Genomic DNA, 25368 nt, shown 5'->3' on the forward strand with positions numbered 1-25368 from the left:
ATTCTTCTAATATCTTTTTCACGTCATCTCGTTTGTCGAAGCTACATTTTTTGTTATTCTTTTGCATTGTATAATCTCTAGAGTACGTAAAAACTAAAAGTTCATGGAAATTCAAGGAACAAAAAAGGTGACCGAAATTGCAAGCTGGCCGGAATTTGGCACACTTACCCTATTTTTAATTCATATTGATATTTTTGTTACTTCCTTTTCGGGAGGGTTGTGTGGAACCTTGAAGACTAGTTTATCATCTTTGTTTTCTTTTAATCACTTGCTAAAATATTGAAAAAATTATAAAAATATGGACATTGCTTTGGATAGTATTCCGGCCACTTTGAGTGAAATACCGGCCACCTTTTTTCTGACCACCATTTGTGACGCAACGGATAGAAAATTTTAAAACGTCAAACGGAACGAGTTTAATATTTAGTTTAATACATTTATATGACCCACAAGCCCTGAGATCTTCCGTGTAATTTGTCCTGAAGACCTGAAGAGTACCATCTCAAATTTACGCGCAGATTCCCGTAGCAATTTGTTCTTCCTGAACTATTCCAAGGCCTTTTCCATATCATCTTTTTCATAGAAGCGATGGTTTTTTTTCTGGACATTGTAGAACTCAGAAATTGAAAAAAAAAAAACATAAAATGAACAAGAAATTTAGGAAAGCAAAAGATGTTGCCGGAATAGGCAACACTACCTCACCGGATAGACTCTCACAAAGTATATACCTTTTTTACGCGAAATACAGGATCCAGCTGAGAAATTTTACCCGAAATTTAAAGATTGATTCACTATTAACAGAAACAGAAACAATCTTTAAAGAAAACTAATCAATTTACATGAAAAACACCGAAGGAAAACCTTTTGCACTTCACCACAAATCACAAGACTGCTACAAACACAATCGATCTGTCACATTTTTTGTAAGACTCTTTCCACAATGAGTTTTTACAACGCAATTTAAATTTAAATTATACCTAAAGATTGGGCCTCGAGTGGGTCAGTGGATAGAGTAGTAGCTCTATGACTGCGAGGTCTGGGGTTCAAAGCTGAGCAGCAGCAGAAAAAGATTTCTCATGACATATCGGCTTTGAATTCGTCCAGTGAATGAATGAATAGTAATGTCAATGGTGCATATTGACAAAAAAGTGAACCGCCTAAACAATAGAGGCTGGTACGAGAACGAGTTTCGATGTGAAAGTGGTACTTCAATCGATACAAATATTCGCTGTCACTGATCCCAAACACACACCGAGAAGGGATGCTGTGATATAGTAACGGCACTGATTGTCCACACAGAGCTGCGATATAGAGCGGCTACCCGTATCGGGGGATAAGATAGAATAGGAGTGGGGAAGCATAAGGGGCCCAATTGGTGGCCTGGATGCATCGGAATATCCGAAATGAACTGACCCCTGGCAAAATTTTATCTTATACCTAAAGATTACATACATAATTTTAATTTATTTATTTGCATGGCCGAAATTACACTCAAAGTGGCCGAAATTTGGCACACTTCTCCTATACGACCAATGATTCGGGATTTTCTGCCGTCTTGCCCGTTGAGGTCGGTTGTGAAGTCGGCGGCAGCCGCAGATAGTCTAAAAGAGGAAATAAATCTATCTATTTAAAAATTATGACATTTAAATTTAGATCGTCCAAAAAATTAGGGGCGCCAATAAATTAAATTAGACGGTGAAAGCTTAAGACGTTAAAATATGTAGGCGCTCTAAGAATAAGGAGATGTATTAAAAATATTGCACCCACAAAATAGGGGCGCCGAAAAATTATACACAGAAAAAAATATTTTGTAAAAATGTCCGTAAATGTTTGTGAATTCCTATGGAAGAGTTATGAAATGTTCGTGAATCGTATAACCCATAAACATGTTCGTAAAAGTTTGTAATTTTTTCCCAAACATTGTTCGTAGCATGATCATTTGACGAACATATTTTGTACTTTTACAAACATTTGTTCGGAATTGTTCGTAATGGCTCCGGCACACCTTTTAGATCAAGAAAATTTCATGAAGTAGAAATTTGAAACCTTTTCTTTCTCACATGTTTTGCATATGACTATCTCATTCTTTCGCATACCAAATTCGATTGAGCTAAATTGAATTTGGAATGATGTTTAAGAGAAGAAGAAGAGTGCGAGAGAATGAGATAGACATATGCAAAGCATGTAAGAAATGGATACGAAATTTGACTTCATGAAATTTTCTTGATCTGAAAGGTGTGCTCGAGCCATAAACACACAAAAAATGTTCGTAAAATTTTGTCATTTGTTCGTAAATGTTTGTTTTCCTGTCGAACGTTTTACGAACATTTTTTTTTTTGTGTTTATGAACATTTATGAACAAATGTTTGTAAAAGTACAAAAAATGTTCGTCAGATGTTCATGTTACGAAGAATGTTTGTGAAAAAAGTACAAACTTTTACGAACTTGTTGGCACATCTTTTAGATCAGTAAAATTTCATAAAATCGACATTCACATCCCTCTTTCTTAAAAGTTTAGTATGTGTATTCTACTCTTATGCAGTCTTCTTCTTCTTTTGAACATCACATCAAATTAAATTTACGTCAGTCCAATTTGGGGTCGAAAGTGTAGGATAGACTTATGCAAATCTTTTGAGAAAGAAAGGGACGCGAATTTTGATTTCATTAAATTTTACCGATCTAAAAGGTGTGCCGGAGCGGAGGCATTATGGATTTTTTTTTTTTAAATTGATTTATTCAATTAGCTTTTTAGTTTATTTTTACGAAAAATAAAAAAAATAAACAGAAAATTTTTGAAAAATCTTTTTTTGCTTCAAATTGCAATAATCTCGTAAACTAATAGACCGATTAAAGATTTTTTTAAATTTGGTCTACACCGAAATAACTCTACAACATAAGCCTAATAAGAAATCGGTGAGGTAGATTTCGAGATATTATGCAAAATATTCAAAAAAAAAAATCGAAAATTATTCAAAAATTTAGCTGTCCATTTTCGGCAACAGGAATAGTTCAAATATTATGTCCTGCAAAGATATTCTGTCGATATACGAACATTTAATATATAGATAAATGATAAGTTGTAAAATTTTCAGTAGATATTTCATGTGGAAAGGGTAAGGGGCGCTCCCGCTCGTCAAGATATTCGCCCCGGGCGCCAAAATCTCTTGGTACTCCACTGGGCACACCATTTCTCAGCTAAGACATTTTCCCCATTTTCCGCTTACCATTCAAAAAGTCTAAGTCAAAAATTCTAATTTTTGAAGTAACAATTTATTTTCTTTTAAATATGTTAATAAATTTAAAATGGTAATATTTACAAAATATACTTTTTTTCTTCTTCTTTTCAATATATTCAAATTTGTTTTAAACTCCACTAGAATAAAATTACTGTGCAAATCATGCTTTCTCACTGCAACATCTACTGTATATTTCTTCAAAATAATACCCACGTGAGATTATCAACTACAAACTCCTTCTTAAATTGTCCTTAGTTAATGCAGAAAAGTTGCAATATTCCAAAAAACATAGCTTTCTCTTTTTTTTTTTAGAAAAAAAAACACTTAGTGTTTCTAGATTTTAGTTTTTCGGCGAGACACTGATGAGCTTATGGGACGCTACTGGAGTGATCTAAAGTGGGAAAATCATTATTTAAAAAAATCCAGTGTTAAAAAGCAAGGAATATAGCTTCAACTCACCCAAAGCGAATGAGAGGTGGATAGAATGGTGGAGTCATCATCATCGAGTGCTGGGTGGCTTTGCTGATCAATGTAAAGGAGTGTGTCTTTGCTACAAGGTCCTGTACTCCTTCGCAGGGAATCACATTTGAATCCAGCCGAACTCAGACTCTGCCGCCGATTATCGAAGTTGTCATCAAAGGCTTTGAGCCAGTTAATTCGTGCTTCGGGCACAGAATTGAAGAATCTCTCCTCTTCCTGTTCCACTTCAGACATTTTTGAGTCTTCTTCAAGGGCACCGAGACTATCCGTTGAATCTTCTCTCGTTAGACTCTCTTCGTCTTTCACAGAAGGCTCTTTTTCTTCCTCAAGTGGACTTTCTTCTGCGACTTTTGTTTCTTCCTGAACAATTTCAGCTTCTTCTACTTCCTCAGCAACTTCAGTCACCTCAGCCTCTGTTACAACAACTGTACTCTCTTCGGTGCTTTTAACCTTTTCTCCTGCTCCTGCTCCTTCATTGGAAGATGGTTCCTCTTTCAAATCAACTTCAGGAATATTTTTCTTCGTCTCAGTTGTGGCCTGAAAGTTTCATTTGATTTTAGAACCAGTGATAAGCCCAGAAAAGCTTATGGTAGCTGAGATTCTTTACAGGTGACCTCGAAATGCGTGCAACTCGGGGTACTTGGGGTATAGTAAGGGTCGGGGTATACTGGGATGGAGTGAGGACAGATGCGACCCACCGTTACATAGATCTCGATCTCAGATACAATATACTAAAATTTCATTAAAATCGCTTCATAAAGACCGAAAATCCCGAAAATGCATTCCGGTCAAGACTTTTTTGATTATAGCTCGGGCCAGGGAACATCGAGGGAGGAGTGCGACCCACCCTTGGAAAGGTCTCGACCTTAGCTACAACATACTAAAACTTAAAGAAAAAGAATCGTCTGGTTTTCGTTATATTCGAAATCGAAATTTTGAAAAAATGATTTTTCAGTTAATCGGACCTTCAATTAAATCAGATGAAATTGGGGTGATAACTCCAGATCAGTTTCAAAACTTAAGTACAGTAGAGTCTCTCAAATCTAAATCTCAAATTCTATTGACGTTTTGGATTCAAAAAATGTCAATTGTGAGGTTATTTAAAAGAATTCGAATTCTGGATGAATGAAAATCATATTTACACTACCGTTCAAAACATTAAACACACCCTTCGTAAGATTAAATGGATTAAATACACCTGTAGTGGAATTTTGTAACTTTCGTAGCATTGTCATGCGTGAGTTAGAAACCTGACAATGCCAATCGAGCTTTTTTTGTCATATAATATGAGTTCGAAAATGCTATTCACTGATTTTTTAATGAAATGTCTTTACGTGATATTATGCAAATACTGTCTGTCTTGGTTGATTTGTTTAACAACATTCATTTTCATTTTAATTGCCAGAAATCTCAAATATGTGACTTCTGACGATGTCATGTGAGCTGAAATGGCAATGTCACGGCTGCAGAATCGCATTTTCGAAAAGCTCTCCTGTGATTCAAACCTAATTTGTCATAATTTGTCATATGTGCCAAAAAGCGTTACAGAATTCCTCTTCTGTAGGGGAATTTGTAATTTTCATAGCATTGTCATGCGTGAGTTCGAAACCTGCTAATATCAATCGAGCTTTTTTTGTCATATCATATGAGTTCGAAAATGCAATTCATTGAGTTTTTAATGAAATCCCTTTACTTGATGATTTTATGAAAATACACGTCTCGGTTGATTTCTTCAATAAAATTCATTATCATTTGAATTGATAGAAATCTGAAATATGTGACTTCTGACTTCTGAATCGCATTTTCGGAAAAGCTCTCCTAAGATTCGAACCCAATTTGTCATATGGCATTGCCAGAGCTTTACAGAATTCCCCTCCCGGTTTGGGCCGGGAAAACGCTGTAATATCCAGTTCTATTGACTGAAATAATTTCATATATAAACCTAAGAACAGTTTTAAACAAAATTTGAGTAAATACACGGGCTAAAAAATTTATCCTCAATCAGTCAAAAATGAGGGTTTTGGACAAAAATGATCTAATATAAAAAGCAGTCCTTACATACTAAAACTAATCTAATCTTTTAATAATCGTTAAATATAAGCTAAATACTATTAGTAAATATTATTAAGAGTAAGAAAAACTGAAAATTATGCCGATGGAATATTTTTGGTATGGACTGTGGTTGGTTTCCGATGTGATCTGTTTTGAAAGGGGTTTCTTCTTTAAATATTAAGTTTTCCAGCCCAAATTCTACTTTTCCATATAGGGTAAATTAAGCTAATTCAAAATCTGCTCTAAATAGAAATTTTTCGCTACTCCAAATGGAAACGGTATTGTTTTTATGATAAATACAGTACTAAATTATTATATTTATATATTTACAATATATCAGTTTCATTATTTAGTTAATTTTGCTCCAAATAAAGCGAAAATCCATTCAAATTCACAAATTTTAATTTGTTAATTTCTCAGAAAAATCAAAAGTGTACCTTTTCATCATCGAATTTTTCATCGATCGACCATGTTTTCCAATGAAAAACACAATGAGGTGACTGTTGTTTATTCGTTTTGTTTAACATTTATGTCATATTTTTGGATAATTTTATTTAAATTAGGTGCTAATATCTTTATTGTTCATAAATAATTATCTATTTCGTGAACAAAAAGGGTTTTTCTGAAGTGTCTGCAAATGCTTCAATAGGAAACCCCGGAAATATATTTTTTTTTTGGAGAGATTTTCTTATTGTTTTAAATGGGGAAGGAGAAAAGACCAGGAATAAGAACAAATCCTGCACTCAGGAGCAACTCAACAAGGTTTTGGAAGCCTTTCGTCGCAGTTTCACTTACACTGTTTGTCTCCAATTAGAAACTTTCCCTTGTCTCCATTTGGATTAATTTATTTCTAATAGAAGCATTTTTTAAAGAATTTTCGCTAAAGAGTAACATTCTAGAAGAGTCTAGGAGCAAATTTATGAATTCTCTTCAGAAAAAAATTGAACTTAATGTGTTGGATCTTCTGTCAAAGTTAAAGCGTCTGAAAATTGTTTTGAATTAGGACATTTACTATTTTTATTATTTTTCAAATTACTTCTTACTATTGTTGCAATTTCATTTCTTTCCGTTCTTTTGGGAACGAGTGTATTCATGAGTTTTCAAATTTTCCAGAGGTGGAGAAAATTCTTTCTCTGCAAAAGTATCATAATTGACCACTAAGAATTACAAATATAAATTAGAAATATGACATAAATGTTAAACAAAACGAATAAACAACAGTCAAGTCATTGTGTTTTTCATTGGAAAACATGGTCGATCGATGAAAAATTCGATGGTGGAAGGGTACACTTTTAATTTTTCTGAGAAATTAACAAATAAAAATTTGTGAATATGAATGGATTTTCACTTTATTTGGAGCAAAATTAACTAAGTAATGAAACTGTGGTATAAAAATATATATACATATAATAATTTAGTACTGTATTTATCATGAAAACAATGACGTTTCCATTTGGAGTAGCGAAAAATTTCCATTTGGAGCAGGTTTTGAATTAGCTTCATTTACCTTACTGATTTATTTAAAATGATAAAAAATTTTAACATTAATAAATCTAATCAAATTGCTGATAAATTTGGTACTTTTTGTTTAAATTAATTATTTTATCATGTTGTTATTAATTTTTTGTTGCAAAATGCTTGAGAATTTATGAATCATGCAAATGTTTTTTTAAACTTACCGATTTCTCGCCAATTTTGGTGGTTTCATCCACAACTGTGGCCGATGGGGCTGTTGTGGCTGTTATCCTTGACACCCAATGATCCCCCGAAGATGAACTACCTCCCGAACACTCTCCCACATCAATTTTCCGTCTTTGATAGAACAAAATGTAAGCCTCGTTGTTAATAATCTCCTCTTCGATGGCCTCCGAATTCACTTTGGCCACATTCTGATCGTCAAACTTATACCACTGCTGATCGTAGGGATTCCTACAGGCAGCTGTATAGTGGCCAGTCTCAAGAGTATCTCCCTGTGGGAAACATATGTAAATGGAGACTCAATAAATCAATGTAACGGCACTTGAAATACAGAGAGATAATCTTTTATCACTCTCTCTCTCTTTTCACTGAAAATGACTCTTATAAACAGTTCATGGATTGCAAAATAGAATGAAATTGATAATGAGATCTTTGGGAGAAATTAGCTCCTAATAGTTTGAACAGTAACTGCCCTTTCTCTCACATTTGCTTTTCTGAGAGAGGAAGATCACATCAGAGATCTTTTTGGGGGAAGTTCTTTGTAGTTCAAAAACTCTATTGACCAGTGCTACTGATTCTCTGGAGGATTTCTTCTGCCCATTAATTTACAAAAAAAAACAATGGAAACGGGAAAATTTCTTGCGATTTTCGCCGGAATTCTGTGTCTTTTTCTCATTGTGCCCCTTCACATGAATCCTCCATCATCCCTCGAAGGACAATTTGAGCGTTTTGTCTCTGACTTCAATCGTCCCTATCGATATCATCCGGAAGCCTATGAAAGTCGTTTTTTAGTATTTGAGGTGAGTTTTTCCTAAGGCTAAATTCCTGGAATAATTTTACTATCTCCTACAGAAATCAATGGTCAGACTGAAAACAATGAATGAAACCCATTGGAAAAATCCCAATAGTGCTAAATATGGAGTGACAAATTTCACTGATCTCACCATCGAGGAATTTCAGAGGAATCATTTGGGCTACCGTGAACAAAAAACACAAAATATCACAGGAAGAAATTTCTCCAGAATCAATCATAAGGATCTTCCTAAATTTACCGATTGGCGCTCTTTGAATTACGTTACTGAAATAAAAAATCAAGGATCTTGTGGTGCTTGCTGGGCTTACAGTGTTCTTGGTGTCGTTGAAACAATGGTGGCTAAAACCCGACAAAAAATAGCTCAAGATTTGAGCATTCAGCAAATTTTTGATTGCTTCGACAGTCAGTATTTTGGTTGCCACGGAGGGGATTTCGTGGAACTCCTTCAGTGGATAATCGACGAACATGTAGCCCTCCAGCAGGATGCCACCTACATCAAAACATCCACGAGTAATTGCAGTTTTACTGCGAAAACCGGCGTTAAAGTTCGAGACTTTAGTTGCAGCAAGTATGTCTTAATTTACAATCTTTAATTCTTTTTTTTTTAATTAATTTCTTCCCTACCATGGAAGTTTTGTGGGCAATGAAGATGAAATGCTCAAACTTTTGGCCTTCCATGGACCCATTGTGGCTGCTATAAATGGCTTAACATGGCAAAATTATCTCGGTGGAATTATACAGTATCATTGTGATGGTGATATCACTAAACTCAATCACGTGGTTGAGATTGTTGGCTACAATCTCAACCATGACATCCCACACTACATCGTCCGAAATTCCTGGGGCAGGAATTTCGGTGAGGATGGCTACGTTAGAATAGCCATTGGAAAGAATCTGTGTGGGATAGCTCAACGAGTAGCGGTAATTGACATTGAAGATGTTTGAGAATTGTACATTTAATAAATAAAAATAAATATTTAGTTGTTGCAGAAGGTTATTCATTTTATCTCACTAAGTATTTTTCCCATTTTTGTTGAGTGTTAAAAAAAAATCACCAAACTCAATTTTGAAAGATCTTAATATGCTGCAACAAAATCTGTTAATTACGCAGAAAAGGCCAAAAAAGTTAAGTGAACTACTGGAAAAAGCAGGGCGAAATATGGCAAGCCAAAAATCTTGCTACACTAAGAAAAAACCTAAAAATCTAAAACAACTCTATGGCAGAGTTGAATTAACTCTACGAATATCGATGTAATTGTTACTCTTTTTCGTTGTAAACTTTAATAAATAGAGTTGAAACAACTTTCTGTGAGTTGAATTAATTCGTCGGATATCGATGTAATTGTTACTCTTTTTCGTTGTAAAATTTCATCTCGACTGAAGTATATGCTTAAGTGTTTTCGTTTTAAGAATATACTTCAGTCAAGAAGATATTCGTGTGACAAAGTTCATATGGAACATCAACAAAAAATATGCCTAACAGTGTTTCATGAAGACATGTGCGTGCATCATATGAGGCGCTCAGATAAAAAAAAAACTCTCAAAACAAAAAAAAGTCGTATGCATTTCCCTATTAAAAAGCGTTTTTTTTTGCTCTGAGCTCCTCATATGTGATATTTCGCTCGGAACATAGGGAACTTGAGGTCAAGAAAATATTAATAAAGAAAATGATAAAGTAAAAAAAACCTAAAATTGCAAAAGGGCCAATCCATCTCAAGACGAGCGAAAAATCGCAAATCGCGGGTTCATGGTCTCAGATGTTTCTGAATTTTACATATGTTAAAATACACGATAAAATAATATACCCCTATTTTCTTTTCGCCCAAAAAAAATCCTGGCCGGAGACACATGGCGCCAAAGATGGCGTCTCGCGCTTCTTTCGTCAATTGAGATTTTTGGAAAGTATTTCAAAATGCTTTATCTCGCGAACTGGTTGAGATTTCTTCTCATTCTTTTTTTATTTGAAAGATAATTTAATACTCTTTAAAACGATATACTCGTTTTCGTATTATATATGCTCAAGTTTTTTGTAACGGTATTTTGAATTTTTTTTTTGAAAAAATTTAAAAATGAATTCTTCTCAAAAACCCCATTCTCAAAGATTTTTATTTTTTTTACTGTTGATCAGTAACATTGAATACTACACGGTAAAAACTTTTGGACACTGACCAAAATATTGCAACAAGTTTTCCTTGAAACAAATTTTTTTGGAATCAATTTGTACCTAGAGAAGATATTTGTTTGTTCCAAAAAGTTTTCTTTACAGTTTCGTTACAAAATACAGTTACAATTTTGTTAGTATTCTTTTGGAACTGTTTTGATCGTTTTGATACAGTGGAATGTCTACAAATTTGAGTTGATTTCGTTTTATAAAAATTTGTTCCCGAAATTTGGAACAGAATTTGTTGCACTTGGCTGTTTTGTTCCCACTGTCAGGAACAAATTGGTACATATTTTTATAACAATATTGATCCTACATCTGTAACATATTTGTTCCAAAAATTTTCAATGTCCGTGGACGAGGTAATTTTTGGAACGAAATTGTTACTCATATGGGGAATCTTTTTGTTCCCATTGTCGGGAACAAATACGTGTAAGTGATTTCGTTTTACAGTTAAGGCCTATACTTCAGTCGAGATGGATTTCGGTGGCGAAAGTCGCTTTTATACTAGACGAGCTATTTATTGGAACATATTCGTTACTAATATTGGGTATCTTTTTGTTCCTCCTAGAAGGTACAAATTTGTTCCAAAAATTTTCGGTGTCCGTGGACGAGCTACATTTTGAAACAAATTCGTTACTAATATTGGGTATCTTTTTGAGTCTCATAAAATGAACAAGATTATGCCAAAAATTATGGTATCCGTGGTCGAGCTAATTTTTGGAACAAATACGTGTCGAAATTTTTTACCGTGTACATACCCTGAAAAGGTGAGCTTCCACTTTTGCGCTTATGTTTTTTTAAAAATATTCAAAATTTCATAACATTTTGGAAAAAGAAAAAATACCAGTTAAACTCAAAATTTTGAGTTCAACTTTTCAGGGAATACAGTACTCCACAATACTTATAAACAAATAAAAAAATCAAAATTATTCGAAATCGCGGTTTTGAAAAAAAAATTCTTGATTTTTCAAATGAAAATGTATTTTCAAGTTTTAAAGTTTTAAAGTTGCTTAAGAACTACAACATAAAAATTAAAATTATTTTATGTTGAAAAGAAAAAAAATATATAGAAAATTTTTTTTTTAATATATTTAAAAGAAATATTTTCTAGTCTTTTTAACCAACGTAACCCATTAAAAAGCATGATTAATGCTAAATATTAAATATCTCAAAAATGTGTAACTTTTTGAAACCATACCCAGCAATGACAAATTTTCTTACTTTCTTTGGTTCTTTTCCATAGAAACAATTAAGAACTCCGTGTTGTTTCAATGTACGGTATTATCACACTAGGATTTTTCACAATTTAATTTTAAATTGAATTCAACAAATTGAGCATTAAAATTGCGAGAACCACTTGAAATATTTCATAGCCAGGACACATTTTTGCGAGAAATTTGCTGCATTCAAAAAAGCCGCGCAGATTGCCAGTTGTTTTATTTTGTCATTTGTGATTTTATTACATTATTAGAAAAATGAGTGAGTCCAGTGATGAGGAAGAAATTTTCCTACTAGGATACATATTCAATAAAAATGTGTCTCAAGGTAAAACGAAGAGATTGTGGGCCAGAAAATGGATCCAAGAGAGATCTTCCCACGGATCGCAACTGGTGATTTTTTTGGACACAACAATTTTCTTCGTATGGCTACTGAACAATTTGAGGAACTACTTCACATAGTTGGACCTCATTTGTAAAAAGAAACAACGAAAATGAGGGTGCCTATATCGCCTAAGTCCAATAAAATTGGAATAATTGAGCAATTTTAACATTTTAATTTGCTGAGTTGAAATTAATTTGAGCAACCACATTTATGCTATTTTAGCATATTTAAACATGTTTTGGTGGGCCAAGTAGGGGAAAGTCGTCTGCCTTTAAATGCAGCAGCCTTCAAATGTTGCGATTTTTTCGTTGTTCTCAAAAGCATAAATTATATTCTATTAACTATTAAGTAGCTATCCATCATCCTCACAAATCATCAAAAAATGGAGAGCCTAGCTCCTATTTCCTAGATGCTAGATCAAAAAAAATGAAAATGAGCTCTAAACTGTAATTTTGATGTTCCACAAATCATATGATTTTTCATAGTAAAAATCATTTTACAAATAAATCTTCCATTGTGACACATAGAAGGTTAATCAGGCTTAATATTTCTGTTAATACATTTTGGTTCAGATGACACAATTTTTGTGGGTGGCAAAAATTTGCAAATATCACCCTGCAGCAGCCTTTAAATGCTAATGTCGTGTGCCTTTAAATCCTATCTTTCCATACATCAAAACATGTGAAATCGAACTCCTACTTTACTCTCACGAACGTCATACAAATACTTATAACCTGCTATCTTGCTCCGGCCGGGATGTTTCAAGTTGACAATTTCCAACTTCAATGGCTTTTTCTTCCAAATTTTCAAGTGCAAAACAGTGCTTCAGAAAAATGTGAAGAAAAGTTATTGTTTAATGTCTTTTGACTGCAGTGATGATTTTACCCCATTGCAAAAGAAAGCGGAATAGGAATAATAAGCGAAAAATTCCTTGGAATTTTCCACTATTTTTCCTTAAAAAATTCCATAGGAATTTTCCATAATAGGTTCCAAGGAAAATTTAATGGATTTATGCTGGATTTTTTCTATAGAATACATCCATGGAAATGCTCGTGGAATTTATGTGGATTTTTCCACCAAAATAAAATGGAGAAAAAATGAAGCTGTCACATGCACCTCATGATTTTACTTCCGAATATTAAAGAAATAGCAAAGATTACGAGGATTATAATATGTTTTACTAAACCAGCAATAACGAATTGACACTTTGAGCAATAAAAAAATATTTTATTAAAAAAAAATTTTTTTCCTAAAATATATATTAATTAACATAAAAACAGCATTATTTTAGGTTGGGGACCTATTTAATGTAATCACTTCATTATTATCTACACGAAACGCAGCATCGCATTATTAATTATATTATAATTGCCACATGAATCACTAGAAATGTTTGCGGAAGGTTTGGAAACAAATTCTAAAAGTTTTCGCAACACCATTTTATTTGTTTGACATTTCAGAAAACTAGTGGAAAAATCCATATAAAACACTATGGAAAGATAGTGGAAATTTCCATATGTTTTTTCCAGCTTATCCCGCGGACGTTTCACGTGTGAGTTTCCATATAAATCTTCCGCGGAATACCGCGGAATTTAACGCTGGAATTCCAGCATGTCGTACTAGTAAATTCCATGGAGCACTATGATTTCCATGGAATTTCCGGCTTTAAATTCCATAGGAAAACTTAGTGGAATTTTAGCGTCAAATTCCAGCGAATTTAGCCATTTGGACGCAAGTTTTCCATTGGAATTTTTGCGGAATTTTGCTATGGGGTAGTGAGTGCGTTAGGCTTCAATCTAATCATTTATAGCCCATTTAGTTTTATTGATTCAATATTCTCAGTGAAAAAAAAAACATTAAAAGGCAGCTGCCTCGCGTTTGAAGGCAGACTATGCCAGCTGCCTTCATACAAATCAACATCACTTTTTTAATTTCCTCAGAAGGAAAAACTGAGGACTTGCAAGTGCTAAATGAGGTAATCATATACGCCGAATGAACAAGAGAATTTTTTGGTGTAGTAGAAAATAAAATCCATTTTGTGGATTCTTCAGAAAAAAATCTTAAATTTGGAACTCCATTTTTCGTTTGAAGGCAGACGACTTTCCCCTATTAGTTTATATCAATGTAAGCGAAAATCAATTAATTCAAATGATTTTTAATGCAAAATAACGCAATTATTATGAAATGAAAATTAAATTGAATTTACAAATTGAAAAAATCCTAGTGTGATAGCACGGTTAGATTTCATATTAATTTTCAAGAAAATTTTTAAACAAACACTTTTTTCAAAATTTAAATCAGACAATCAAAATTCTACATAAAAAATGCACAAAATTCATTAAAAGTTTAATAACAATAATCATCAAGGGCATGACGTTTCCCATGTTTCCCATATGTTTCTAGCGTGCTGAAAGAACTTTTGAGTTTATTAGCTATTTTCTGTCATTGTAGAATGAATTAGCAAATAATACTAATACAAAATAAAAGAAAATTTATTAACGAAAAGGCAACCGAAAAGCCCAAATTAGCAACCTACGTAGTTTCGGAGATATCTCGTGAAATGTGTACGAAAACAGGAAAAAATTTACACTAAAACTGATCGCATTTTTCAGAGCTAATGTCACCCCCCCCCCTGATAATAATAATAAATCAGACAGAACTTTTGCAAAAACCCAAAAAAAAAATAAATTAAAAAATTAACTTACTTGGTGGTAACAGACAGCATACAAATCATATTTGGTGTCTTTGTGATGACCATTGGACATAAAGGTCTGATCGCGGCGCTTCATCAGTTTCCAGGGGCTCCAGTTGTCTCCATCATTGGTCCCGGGATCCCCTGGAGCACCTTCGGTGGGCGATCTTGCCAAATGGGGCGACATATCGAAGCCATTCAGTGGGAACTTGACCATTGTTGTGAGTTTGGCTGCTTGGGGTTCTCTCAACTGTTGCTGGCGGAATCTCTTGAAGTGAATCACAAGAATATCAGGCAGAGACCATAGTCCCAGTGTCTTCACCACTGGCAAATATTTCTGACAATGTGGACAACGCCAGGCATCTTCGGCACTCAGAGTTTCAGCCTTTGTATAATGATCCAGACACTGTTCCAGTGTCAACATTGCACATTCCGATGTCTTCTCCTTCATCTGTGCCACACTGGCATGCTCTACAATGGGATCCGTCATGTCACTGAAATGCTCTTCGGGATTTTCCCATTCCAGCAACAGCCTCACATTTGCCGGACCCGTGTCCGGTGGAACGACGGACAACATCACATCGATGTTTTCAGTGAAGAGTGGATGCTCAATGGTGGGTTCGAGGTAGGTGTCTGGATCCACAAGGGGATCCTGGAGACGTATCCTAAACACACCCTCAACACTGTCACTCTTCAAAATTGGCGATAATTCCCTAATCAGAGCCCTCTGAAGTTCCCCATGGGTGATATCTCGTTTCACCCGAACACACATTGGTGCCCCAAATCTCTGTCCTTCCTCCTTTTCCCCATCCCTCCTGGTCACATTCACTACACAGAGCAACACACTGGCCTCGTCCCCTGTCACCTCAGGTGTCTCAATACAGTACACCTGATCACTATCAGCCACAACAGAAATGGGATCTGAATCACTGAACACTCGTGAAAAACCCTGATCATTGATTTCCATCAACACCATCCGATCCGCCGGGATACCAGTGTCCAGGTGCAATTGTTCCCGGAGTGTCACAAAAGGTGACCCAGGTGGTACGCCCAGACCCAATTTCACCTGACGCGGATGCTGCGTGGCATACAGGACAGTCACAATGACATTCTGCTGGGCAATCTGTGGCAATTGCACCGAAATACAGTGAAAGGGATCAAAGGTATTGCTCTGCTTTTGGCACCGCGGACACGTGAGAGATGAACGAAATTGGGCCTGGAAGACGGCCTGTACGAAGGAATTGTTGCAGCGAATGTGATTGGCAAGCGTCTCGGCGGCAATTATCTCATCCGGACGCCCATATGTGTTCTACAAAAAACAACAACAACAATAGCGTGCATAGCATATGTTTATGTGAATTTTTATTATTCTACGATTAGAAAGACCTTCAGACTGACACACTTCCGTGGAGAAGAGAGCGAGAGAGACACTCTTTCAATCCACGCGGTCTTATCAGACGCACACCAAGGGGAAGGATTTAGGCTAATAGTGTACATGATTGTTTGTGTTTACAAAATGAGAATATTTTATTTACCCCGTAACTCTTTTACGTCTATTAGGTCAAATTTGACTCTTATTGGTGTACATATTCCAATATTAGAAATGAGATAATTTATTATCATACTTGAATTAGTTTCTTTCCTTGAATTATGGGTTTTGAGAATTCTCTGATCACTTTCTAAATTAGATCTGGAAGCTGTTAAAGGTCCTTACAATCGAAAAAAAGTTTTTTTTGGAGGAAAGGTAAAAATCGCGGGAAACTTGTACAGTAGACTCTCGTTCAATCGGGCGAAAAATTTTTTAGACAATTTTCACGTTTAATTTTGAAGCTAATTTGCTCAAATTCGCTGTAGTTCTTCCTATTTTATCGTGATTCTTTTAAATTGAGCGCTTTTGTGGAATTTACAAAGGCTTTGACGCCAAAATCTATCGATAAACCGCATGACATTTTGCCCCAAATGCCCAATTGATAGAGAGTCTACTGTAATATTTAGATAAAAAAAGGTGGCACTTTATGCCGATACGGTATTCTAGGGAACGGCGTTCAAGCTTCGCACATACTCTGGCTTCGAATACTTCATATTTTACTGCTCAAACTTAAACTTTCATCTTATCACCGCTCTGGAGCTCAAACGGTAAAAGATATCAACTTCCGATTTTCGATGACCCCCAATAAAAAAAATCTCCTAATGTTTTTTTCTGTTCCTCCCACCCCTTCCAGCCGCTCCAAAACCAATGTATTTTCGGTTTTTCTCAAAATTGGCCCGAGCTTTTTCAATGATTTTAGGATATGTTTTAGAGGTACACGGTAAAAACTTTTGGACACTGACCAAAATATTGGAACAAGCTTTCCTTGGAATAAATTTTTTTGGAATCAATTTGTACCAGACAAGATATTTGTTTGTTCCAAAAAGTTTTCTTTACAGTTTCGTTACAAAATACAGTTACAATTTTGTTAGTTTTCTTTTGGAACCGTTTTGATACAGTGGAATGTCTACAAATTTGAGTTGATTTCGTTTTATACAAATTTTTTCCCGAAATTTGGAACAGAATTTGTTGCACTCAGCTGTTTTGTTCCCACTGTCAGGAACAAATTGGTACATATTTTTTATAACAATATTATTCCTACATCTGTTACATATTTGTTCCAAAAATTTTCGGTGTCCGTGGACGAGGTAATTTTTGAAACGAAATTGTTACTCATATCGGGAATCTTTTTGTTCCCATTGTCGGGAACAAATTTGTGTAAGTGATTTCGTCTTACAGTTAAGGCCTATACTTCAGTCGAGATGGATTTCGGTGGCGAAAGTTCATAAGGAACATCAAATAAAAATCAACTTAAGAGTATTTTATACAGACGCGTGCATGACGAAATCACATGCGAGTGCTGGCAGCAGGAGGGGAAGGGAATCTCGAATTAAAAAAGTGAAACCATGTAGCACGAAAATTGCCATAGATTTGGCGTCCTCCTCGCTTCGGCGACGGGTGGCTGAGTGTGAGAGGAGGGATACGATTTTATACTAGACGAGCTATCTTTGGAACAAATTCGTTACTAATATTGGGTATCTTTTTGTTTCTCCTAGAACATACAAATTTATTCCAAGAATTTTCGGTGTCCGTGGACGAGCTACTTTTTGGAACAAATTTGTTACTAATATTGATTATCTTTTTGAGTCTCGTAAAATGAACAAGATTGTGCGAAAAATTATGGTGTCCGTGGACGAGCTAATTTTTGGAACAAATATGTGCCGAAATTTTTTACCGTGTAGACTCTCGCTCAATCGGCTCTTTTTTCAATCGGGCGAAAAATTTTGTAGACAATTTTCACGTTTAATTTTGAAGCTAATTTGCTCAAATTCGCTGTAGTTCTTCCTATTTTATCGTGATTCTTTTAAATTGAGCGCTTTTTGTGGAATTTACAAAGGCTTTGACGCTCAATTCCATCGCTAAACCGGATGACATTTTGCCCTAAATGCCCATTTGAGAGAGAGTCTACTGTAATATTTAGATTAAAAAAGGTGACACTCAGGGCCGCATTTAGAAATGTGGAGGCCCAGTGTCCATTTGTGGGGGCCCCAAAAATTTTACGTTTTCCAACAGTACGACAGTGTGAACTATACCAAGTCCTAAAACCTGATTTTGTTTTTACTACTTGGAGAACTATACCGATAAAACAGTAGAATTCCTCAATTTTTTGCCTATAATTTAGACAAGTTCACTGAAATTATATCATTGAAATTTTGAGTGATTCGAACTCTGGTTCAATATACTTATATAAATTTAACGGATTGATACAAAAAATACGCAAAACAAAAAATTTACTAAATTCTCAGACTCGAGAGCACAATACCTTTAAAAGTTTTAAAGGTACATTTAAAAGTATTTCGTATTGATTTCATCCAGAAATATTAAGAATTAGGGTAAGAGCTCATAATTTTGGACAGTTTCTAAATTTGGACACTTTGAGGGTAAAGTTGGACACTGAAAATAAATTGATTAAAGTTATGTATTTTTATTCCAATATTTGATGAACAATGAATTCTATCTAAATATTTGTTCTTTTTGGAAGATTTTAACACTAAATACGTTAAATTTTGAATATGATTTGAGTTAAAATTGCTTTGTTGAAAATTCAGCAATTGCTTACGAGAAATATGATATGATGATTTAAGTGATATTATTAAATATTCATTGAATATTGTGTTGATTTATGTTAGTGGTGACTTGTACATTTGACCTGAAGTGAGATTTGCCTTGAGAATTAGATTTTTCGTGTGAAAAATGGGAAATGTTTTTACCAGAAATGTTTTTATTGGGAAAAGACATTTACCAGTGAGGTGATACTCCTTATTTTGGACAGGTGTTTTTCTCACGAAATTTCGTGAAATTTTAGCTTTTGTGATGACTAGGTTGGACAAATGCCTGGAGAAACAAAGGAGCATCATCTCTACGAAAGAGATGTAGCGAGAAATGCCTTGCAATGCTCCCGGAAAGGCCAGGGAATGCGCGAATCCGCGCGTACTTGGAATACCGAAGTCAACTCACTTTAATGAATGTTTTGGAAAGTTTCCAGGCTTAAGTGACATTCTACGTTTCCCTTACATGAACAGGAAGAGGACTTGGTAAGTTTGGTTCATGAAATAAAGAACAATGGGAATCCTGTTGAGGCGGATTAGCTGTCCAAATTTACAGCCAAGTTGTCCAAATTAATATCCAAGTTGTCCGAAATTCGAGTCAAATTCACCTCTACATATCAATTCATTTTTAAACGTATTAAGACTAATTTTAGTAAAAACAAAGACAATAAACCCTTGCCAAGTTTCTAAACAACCCTTCTGAAAAGAGAGTATAACAAAAAAAGTCAATTAGTATTGAAAATATTGCACTTCAATCTTGAAACATCAATGCTTATAAGCAGACTGTACAAAATTATGAGCCTTTGCCCTATTTCCAATTTTTATTAAGCAAAACCCCTTTGGGAATAGAAACTAAAATACTCATACTAATACTTTTTTTATTAGAGTGAAAATTATCATGTCATTGATATCTTCATAAATATTGCTTAAATTTTTAGGCTATTCTTGTCCCTATCGTCCATAGATACAAAAAATACAGTGGATCAGACTCTGTTGGATTTTCTAAGCTTAAATGCAAGACGTTTCATTGATTTTGCTTATCGGTTTCACTTTTATTATTGATTTTCGGCCAATGAAAAGTGTCTCGTCCTTAAAGGGTTAATGGAATGTATGAACAAAATACGAATATTTATGTTAAATTTTCCCGCTTATTTTACTTATACTTGTAATAATATCAATAATATCTTACCCTAATAGTAATAAAAATATTAAAAAAAAAGAATCATCCTATCTGTACCTAAATATCTATCGGTATTGCTCGGAGACATAAGGCTTAAAATTAGCTTTATTACAATTCATTCATACTACACGCGTTTAATATTGATAACTAATTTATTTAATTAAATATTTTATTTTGCATTATCTCAAAAATTATTAGCATTATAAAAAAGGCATTATATAACATTTTAACTAATGGTAATAATACTTTGGCCTCAAATGTTTTATCTAGGTGAGGTTTATTAAAAATCATAATTAAAACTGGTTGCAATAAACTTTGAAGTTGGAAGTCATTAATGTTTCTTGAGGTTTATGGGACATATTCTTGAAATTATACTTACAAGGATAAAATTTGAAAGGATACAGAAAGCAACGAGAATAAAATTTATATTAAACCTTAAATTATTTTATGACAATTTAAATTTTGAAATTAGTTTTCCGAAAAAATTAAGTGTCTTCTCTAATGAAAAAAAGAGCAAGTACCAAATACTTTAAGAGAACTTGAAAATCAATGAAAATTTTCATGCATGTTTTGACAAAGGAGAAAAAGAGGTTTTTATTTCACCTGCAACCTTCTTTAGATTATTATACTAATTACACAAATTAGACTTCTTTTTGTAAAGATTTAAGCTTTTTTACCAAAATTTAATATTTTACTGACCACTTTTATTGCCAACGAATATTAGTTTTTTACTTCTCATTTGTTTTTCACCGCTTAATCTTCCTACCGTCTGTTATGATCCTCCCAAGTAATGTCTCGATAAAAATAGACAACCTAGCAGTTTATCTACTCAATTTCCGAACTTGGAAAAGCTGTGGGAAACAGTACTAGAGTACAGGGACCATTGACATGCTCCTAACCGGCCTACGATCTCCTAGGTCGACATTTCGTCCTTATACGAAAATATCCTTGAATCATTCCTAATAGCGGTTTTCAAGGTCAAACGTCAAAACACTCTAGACAGAGACCGTATTTCTCATCCGAATGATATTATATTTGGGCTCGTTGGAAAGATCTTGGAATTTCCGATAAAATTGGTACCAGTTCCATTTTAATTGGTTTTGAACCGGTTCCTAACCAACAACTTCTTTTTCCAAAAATGAATTATATTACTCCTGATTCCTGATGTGTATTTTGGGCAATGTTTCGGGTGATTTATAAATCGGTTCAAATCGCCTGTTGGAAAGGTCTTGGAATTCTTGACAAGCTCGAACCGGTTCATAACCGATCGCTAAATTTCATACGAAATTCAATTAGATTACTTCTAAGCTCCTAACTCTTTCGCGTCATTAGGGTCATATATGACCCGGGAAAAAAACAATTTTTTTTTGACTATTTACATTAATTGAAATCTATCGGTTTGTGCACGACATCATAATAGAAGGATGTAAGATTCTTGGCTAATTTTCTCAAAAATCCAGATATTCAGGAAAAGAAAATATTTGAGATAAAAAATCACTAATTTCGAACTTTGTGAAATGACTTTTCTTTTTCAAAATTTTTTATATTAATTTATTTTTTTCAGCAAAAAGTTCTTTAGAAACACAAAATAGAGTATCCAAAGACTGCATATTGCATATTTTGATATAATAAACTACTCTCAATTTTCCAGAAAAGCGTGTAGAATTTTCCGGGTCATATATGACCCTATTGTCGGCAAGGGTAACAGTGTTTTCGTCCCAAACATATAGCGAAATGTAGTTGGGACATTGTTTTTCTTTGTGAAATGCAGGTGGGACATCTTGCTCATGGACATTTCATCTTATAGCTGATGAATTATAACATATTTTGCAATATTTTAGAGTATTCTGCAAGCGTCTCATATTGTGCAATTGTATTGTGTGTGAATAAGTTGATTTTTGCCAAATACCACTCAAGATATTGTGACAGTAACTGTTCAACGGATTACCAGGAAGATTCCTTGAACACCAGGAGTACAGTGTTCATCAAGACAATCCAGTTTGCCATGGTTTTGGCCAAATTAATAACTTCAAGCAAAAAAAACTCTTAAAAAGCCCGTGATATAGATTTTGAAAATGGTATGTACACTTGTATTGAGGACAATAGGGTCATATATGACCCGGGGGTTTTCCGAGTTTTCACGCAATGGAAATTTTTTTTTCTCTCTGAACTATTATATTTGATCATAAAGCATTAGGAAAAACCCAATTTTACATGAATTCATCTGCTGAATAAAAATGGGACGCGAAAGAGCTAAGGCATTTTGGGAAATATTTTGTGAGATTTATGAATCGGATCAAATCGGTTGTAAACCGGTTATGAACTGATAAATAATTTTTGTCCGAAAATCTTCTATTAGGTACTTTTAAAACTATTTTGTAGAACCTTTTGAGTGATTTACGAATCGGTTCAAATCTTTTGAAGTATATTTTTGTTCCTTACTATCGTTACGATTAATTAAAATGTGATAAAAAAAAACAAAGAATAAAAATTGTTTCAAAAATATTTCGAATATAAGGTTTATTTATTATTCTTATTCGTTGTTTTATTATTGTAGGGGAGACTAGGGCAAAACTTGTCAAAACGCATATTTAATTCTTTCACAAGCTCTGAGAAAACTTAAACGTTTTATAATTAGCATATTCTTATAGGAAATTTACTGCTCTACAAAATTGCAGAAGATTACTTTCTTCTATCTCGAAAGAAATGTAATTTTCGAATCATTTTCTAAAAGTCGATTTTGTGTAGATTCTCAAAATTGCTGGGGCAAATTTTGTCAGTCTGCGGATAATTTATGACCTTTTACTCTCGCAAACGTTAAAAATATCAAATAAGGCATATTTTTATAGGAAATTTATTCCTCTACAACTTTGTCAAAGATAATTTTTGTCTATCTTAACGAGAAATGTGCTTAAATTGAGCTAATCAGTATTGATATTTTCTGTAAGCCAAATATTCCAAAAATAGGGCTCAAAATTTCATTATTTTTTATTTTACATAATCCTTCCTCGAATCCCTTGAAACTTTGTAAATTTAAGAAGGTTCATGAAGGCTATCTATAATAAAAATTTCAAGCCTCAATCACTTTTATTTTAGAAAATAGTGAATATTGAAATTTTCGTTTTGACAAATTTTGCCTCAGTCTCCCTTAATGAATACAGTAGACTCTTCGATATCCAGCACTTCGATATCCGGGTGACAGCTGCCAAACACTGGCGGTTGATATATTCAAAATTATTTTCACTAAACATGAAGTTTGTCCAGAGTGAATTAAAGTATTATTAACATTGTATCGAAGTTTTTAATACATAATTGTGGTAAAAAATGAAACATAAGCACACCATGAAGAAAGTTCTCTTTTTCTTTGTCAGACAGAAAATAAATTCACACTGCACAAAATAGAAAAACCGTTGATCATTCAAAAAACCTAAATGTCATTTTGTCCCCCAGTCAGCCGGATATCGAAGAGTCTACTGTAATATAGAATTTTAATTTCGAAAGGGAGATTTCGAATCAAAATACCTTCGTCTAAATGGGCCTTAAAGAGTTAAATGGTTAACCTGGGAGTTCTCAAACAGACTTTTATAAGGATGAAGACAGATCAAAAAATATAAAATTTTTCACTATTGCGTAATATTTTAAAAAGATTACTTAGATAATTTAATAGAATTCCAAGGATCGAGATACTTAAAATAAAAAATTAGAGTTATATTTTTTCATAATTATTCCTTTTAAATCGAATGACGAAAATTTTCACACAAATTTCTGTTGCAAATCTGCTAATATAAAATTATCTCACGTAAAATTGTGAATTGAGTGAGTCAGTAAAGGTCACCAAATAATTTCAGTGTTACACCTTTCACGCTAAATGATCACCCCTTGAGGATAATTGAGGGGTTCAGCCAAAAAAAAAAACAGTCACATAATTTATAGAAAGGGTGGGACAAACACACTCTCCTCAGTCCATAAAAATCTCCATGGTATAATAAAATTACCTTAATAGCCTTGTATTTCCGTTTTGTGGCTGTGTTGAGGTCCTCGTGCACCTTGTCCAGAAGCCAGAAGAGAAACTCTTGGGCATCGTGCTGTGTGGAACTTCGAAATTGTGATCCATGCCTATCTACGGCCGCCTTAAAGCTGGTACTGTAATCTGGGCTGTATCGACAGGTCCAGAGGGCTTTCAGGATGAGAGCCAATTGTTCCGTGAGTTCCCCTTTTGTGCCGAATTTCCGCGAATTTATCTTGTTGCGCCGTTTTAGATCCACCTACGGGCGGAGGTCACAGAGGTAAATGGAAAATGATTGTTTTTTTTTCTTTTCTAATTTCACGCACCAATCCCCCCTGTGTCTCTGAACTAACCTTGTACTGATCCAACACAAAATACTCAGCCAGCAGATCTGTATGGCTAAGACATTGAAGAACGGCATTCATGAAGCATGTATTTCCATGGTTTTTTAAACCAGTCACACCCGGTGTCTGATCCGGAGGCCACTGGTAACCCCCAAGGGGAGGCACACGATCCCCCAGATTTTGTTTTACCTGCAAAATTCCATGCAAATCTTTCAATGTTTTCAACTGGCTTTTTTTTTGTTATTCAATAAAACTAAAGGGTATTTCGGTATGCCATTCCAGCCAATGAAGATACTCCTCTGGTTGTGATACAATCCACCTCAATTAGCACTAATTAAGTGAAATATGCGATAGAGAAGGCATAAATAGTGCGACAACTCTATCGTTTAATTACGCTCAATTCATATGGAAAATATCATGCCATGAGTGGGTACTAGACTCTTTACATCCCATTGACGAAGCACACAATCCAACATACCCCACTGATGTTGAGTGATGTGATTTGCTGGGCAATTCGTGAGATGAACTTCCGCACAGATGATGTCCGGAAGAGTTTACGCCTCTCGCCAGATGTTTCCCTCTCATCACCAACCTCCACATCATCCGACGTGGCCTGAGGTCCACCAATCAGGGGTATCTTCCTCATGGCCACCCGAAGTGACTTTCGCTGCTTGGAGAGGGAAAAAACCCTACGGAGTCTCTGACCACTGGAATCCCTCGATGGTGCTTCACTTTTATCCCCAAAACCCCCAATTTCACCATCACTCTTCACCATTTCGTGTCCAACACCACAAATTACCGATTCCAATGCAATATTTTGTGACATTTTTACACTGATTTTCACACAAAATCACACCCAAAATCACAAAATAGAATTTTTCCTCTACTTTCTTCTTCTTCTTCTTTTTGATTTTTTTTAGGCCGGACGTCACCGCGACATCCCCTCACAGTGTGAAGTTGGCA

The 25368-nt window shown here is 34.5% G+C and overlaps 2 protein-coding genes across 2 annotated transcripts; one reads left to right on the forward strand and one right to left on the reverse strand.

The window, feature by feature from the left end:
- Positions 1-3254: 3254 nt before the first annotated feature.
- LOC129804446 (ubiquitin carboxyl-terminal hydrolase 31) lies at positions 3255-25368 on the reverse strand. Its single transcript, XM_055851762.1, has 7 exons — positions 24884-25368; positions 24415-24594; positions 24051-24320; positions 14752-16047; positions 7448-7738; positions 3696-4253; positions 3255-3627 (listed from the first exon to the last, which is right to left on the reverse strand). Exons 1-7 carry the CDS (start codon positions 25229-25231, stop codon positions 3577-3579), a joined length of 2994 nt encoding a protein of 997 aa, XP_055707737.1. The 5' UTR covers positions 25232-25368; the 3' UTR covers positions 3255-3576.
- Positions 7861-9272, forward strand: LOC129804476 (cathepsin O-like). Its single transcript, XM_055851807.1, has 3 exons — positions 7861-8266; positions 8319-8848; positions 8913-9272. Exons 1-3 carry the CDS (start codon positions 8087-8089, stop codon positions 9223-9225), a joined length of 1023 nt encoding a protein of 340 aa, XP_055707782.1. The 5' UTR covers positions 7861-8086; the 3' UTR covers positions 9226-9272.

This window comes from Phlebotomus papatasi, chromosome 2, assembly GCF_024763615.1.
Source record: "Phlebotomus papatasi isolate M1 chromosome 2, Ppap_2.1, whole genome shotgun sequence".
NCBI classification, from domain to species: domain Eukaryota; kingdom Metazoa; phylum Arthropoda; class Insecta; order Diptera; family Psychodidae; genus Phlebotomus; species Phlebotomus papatasi.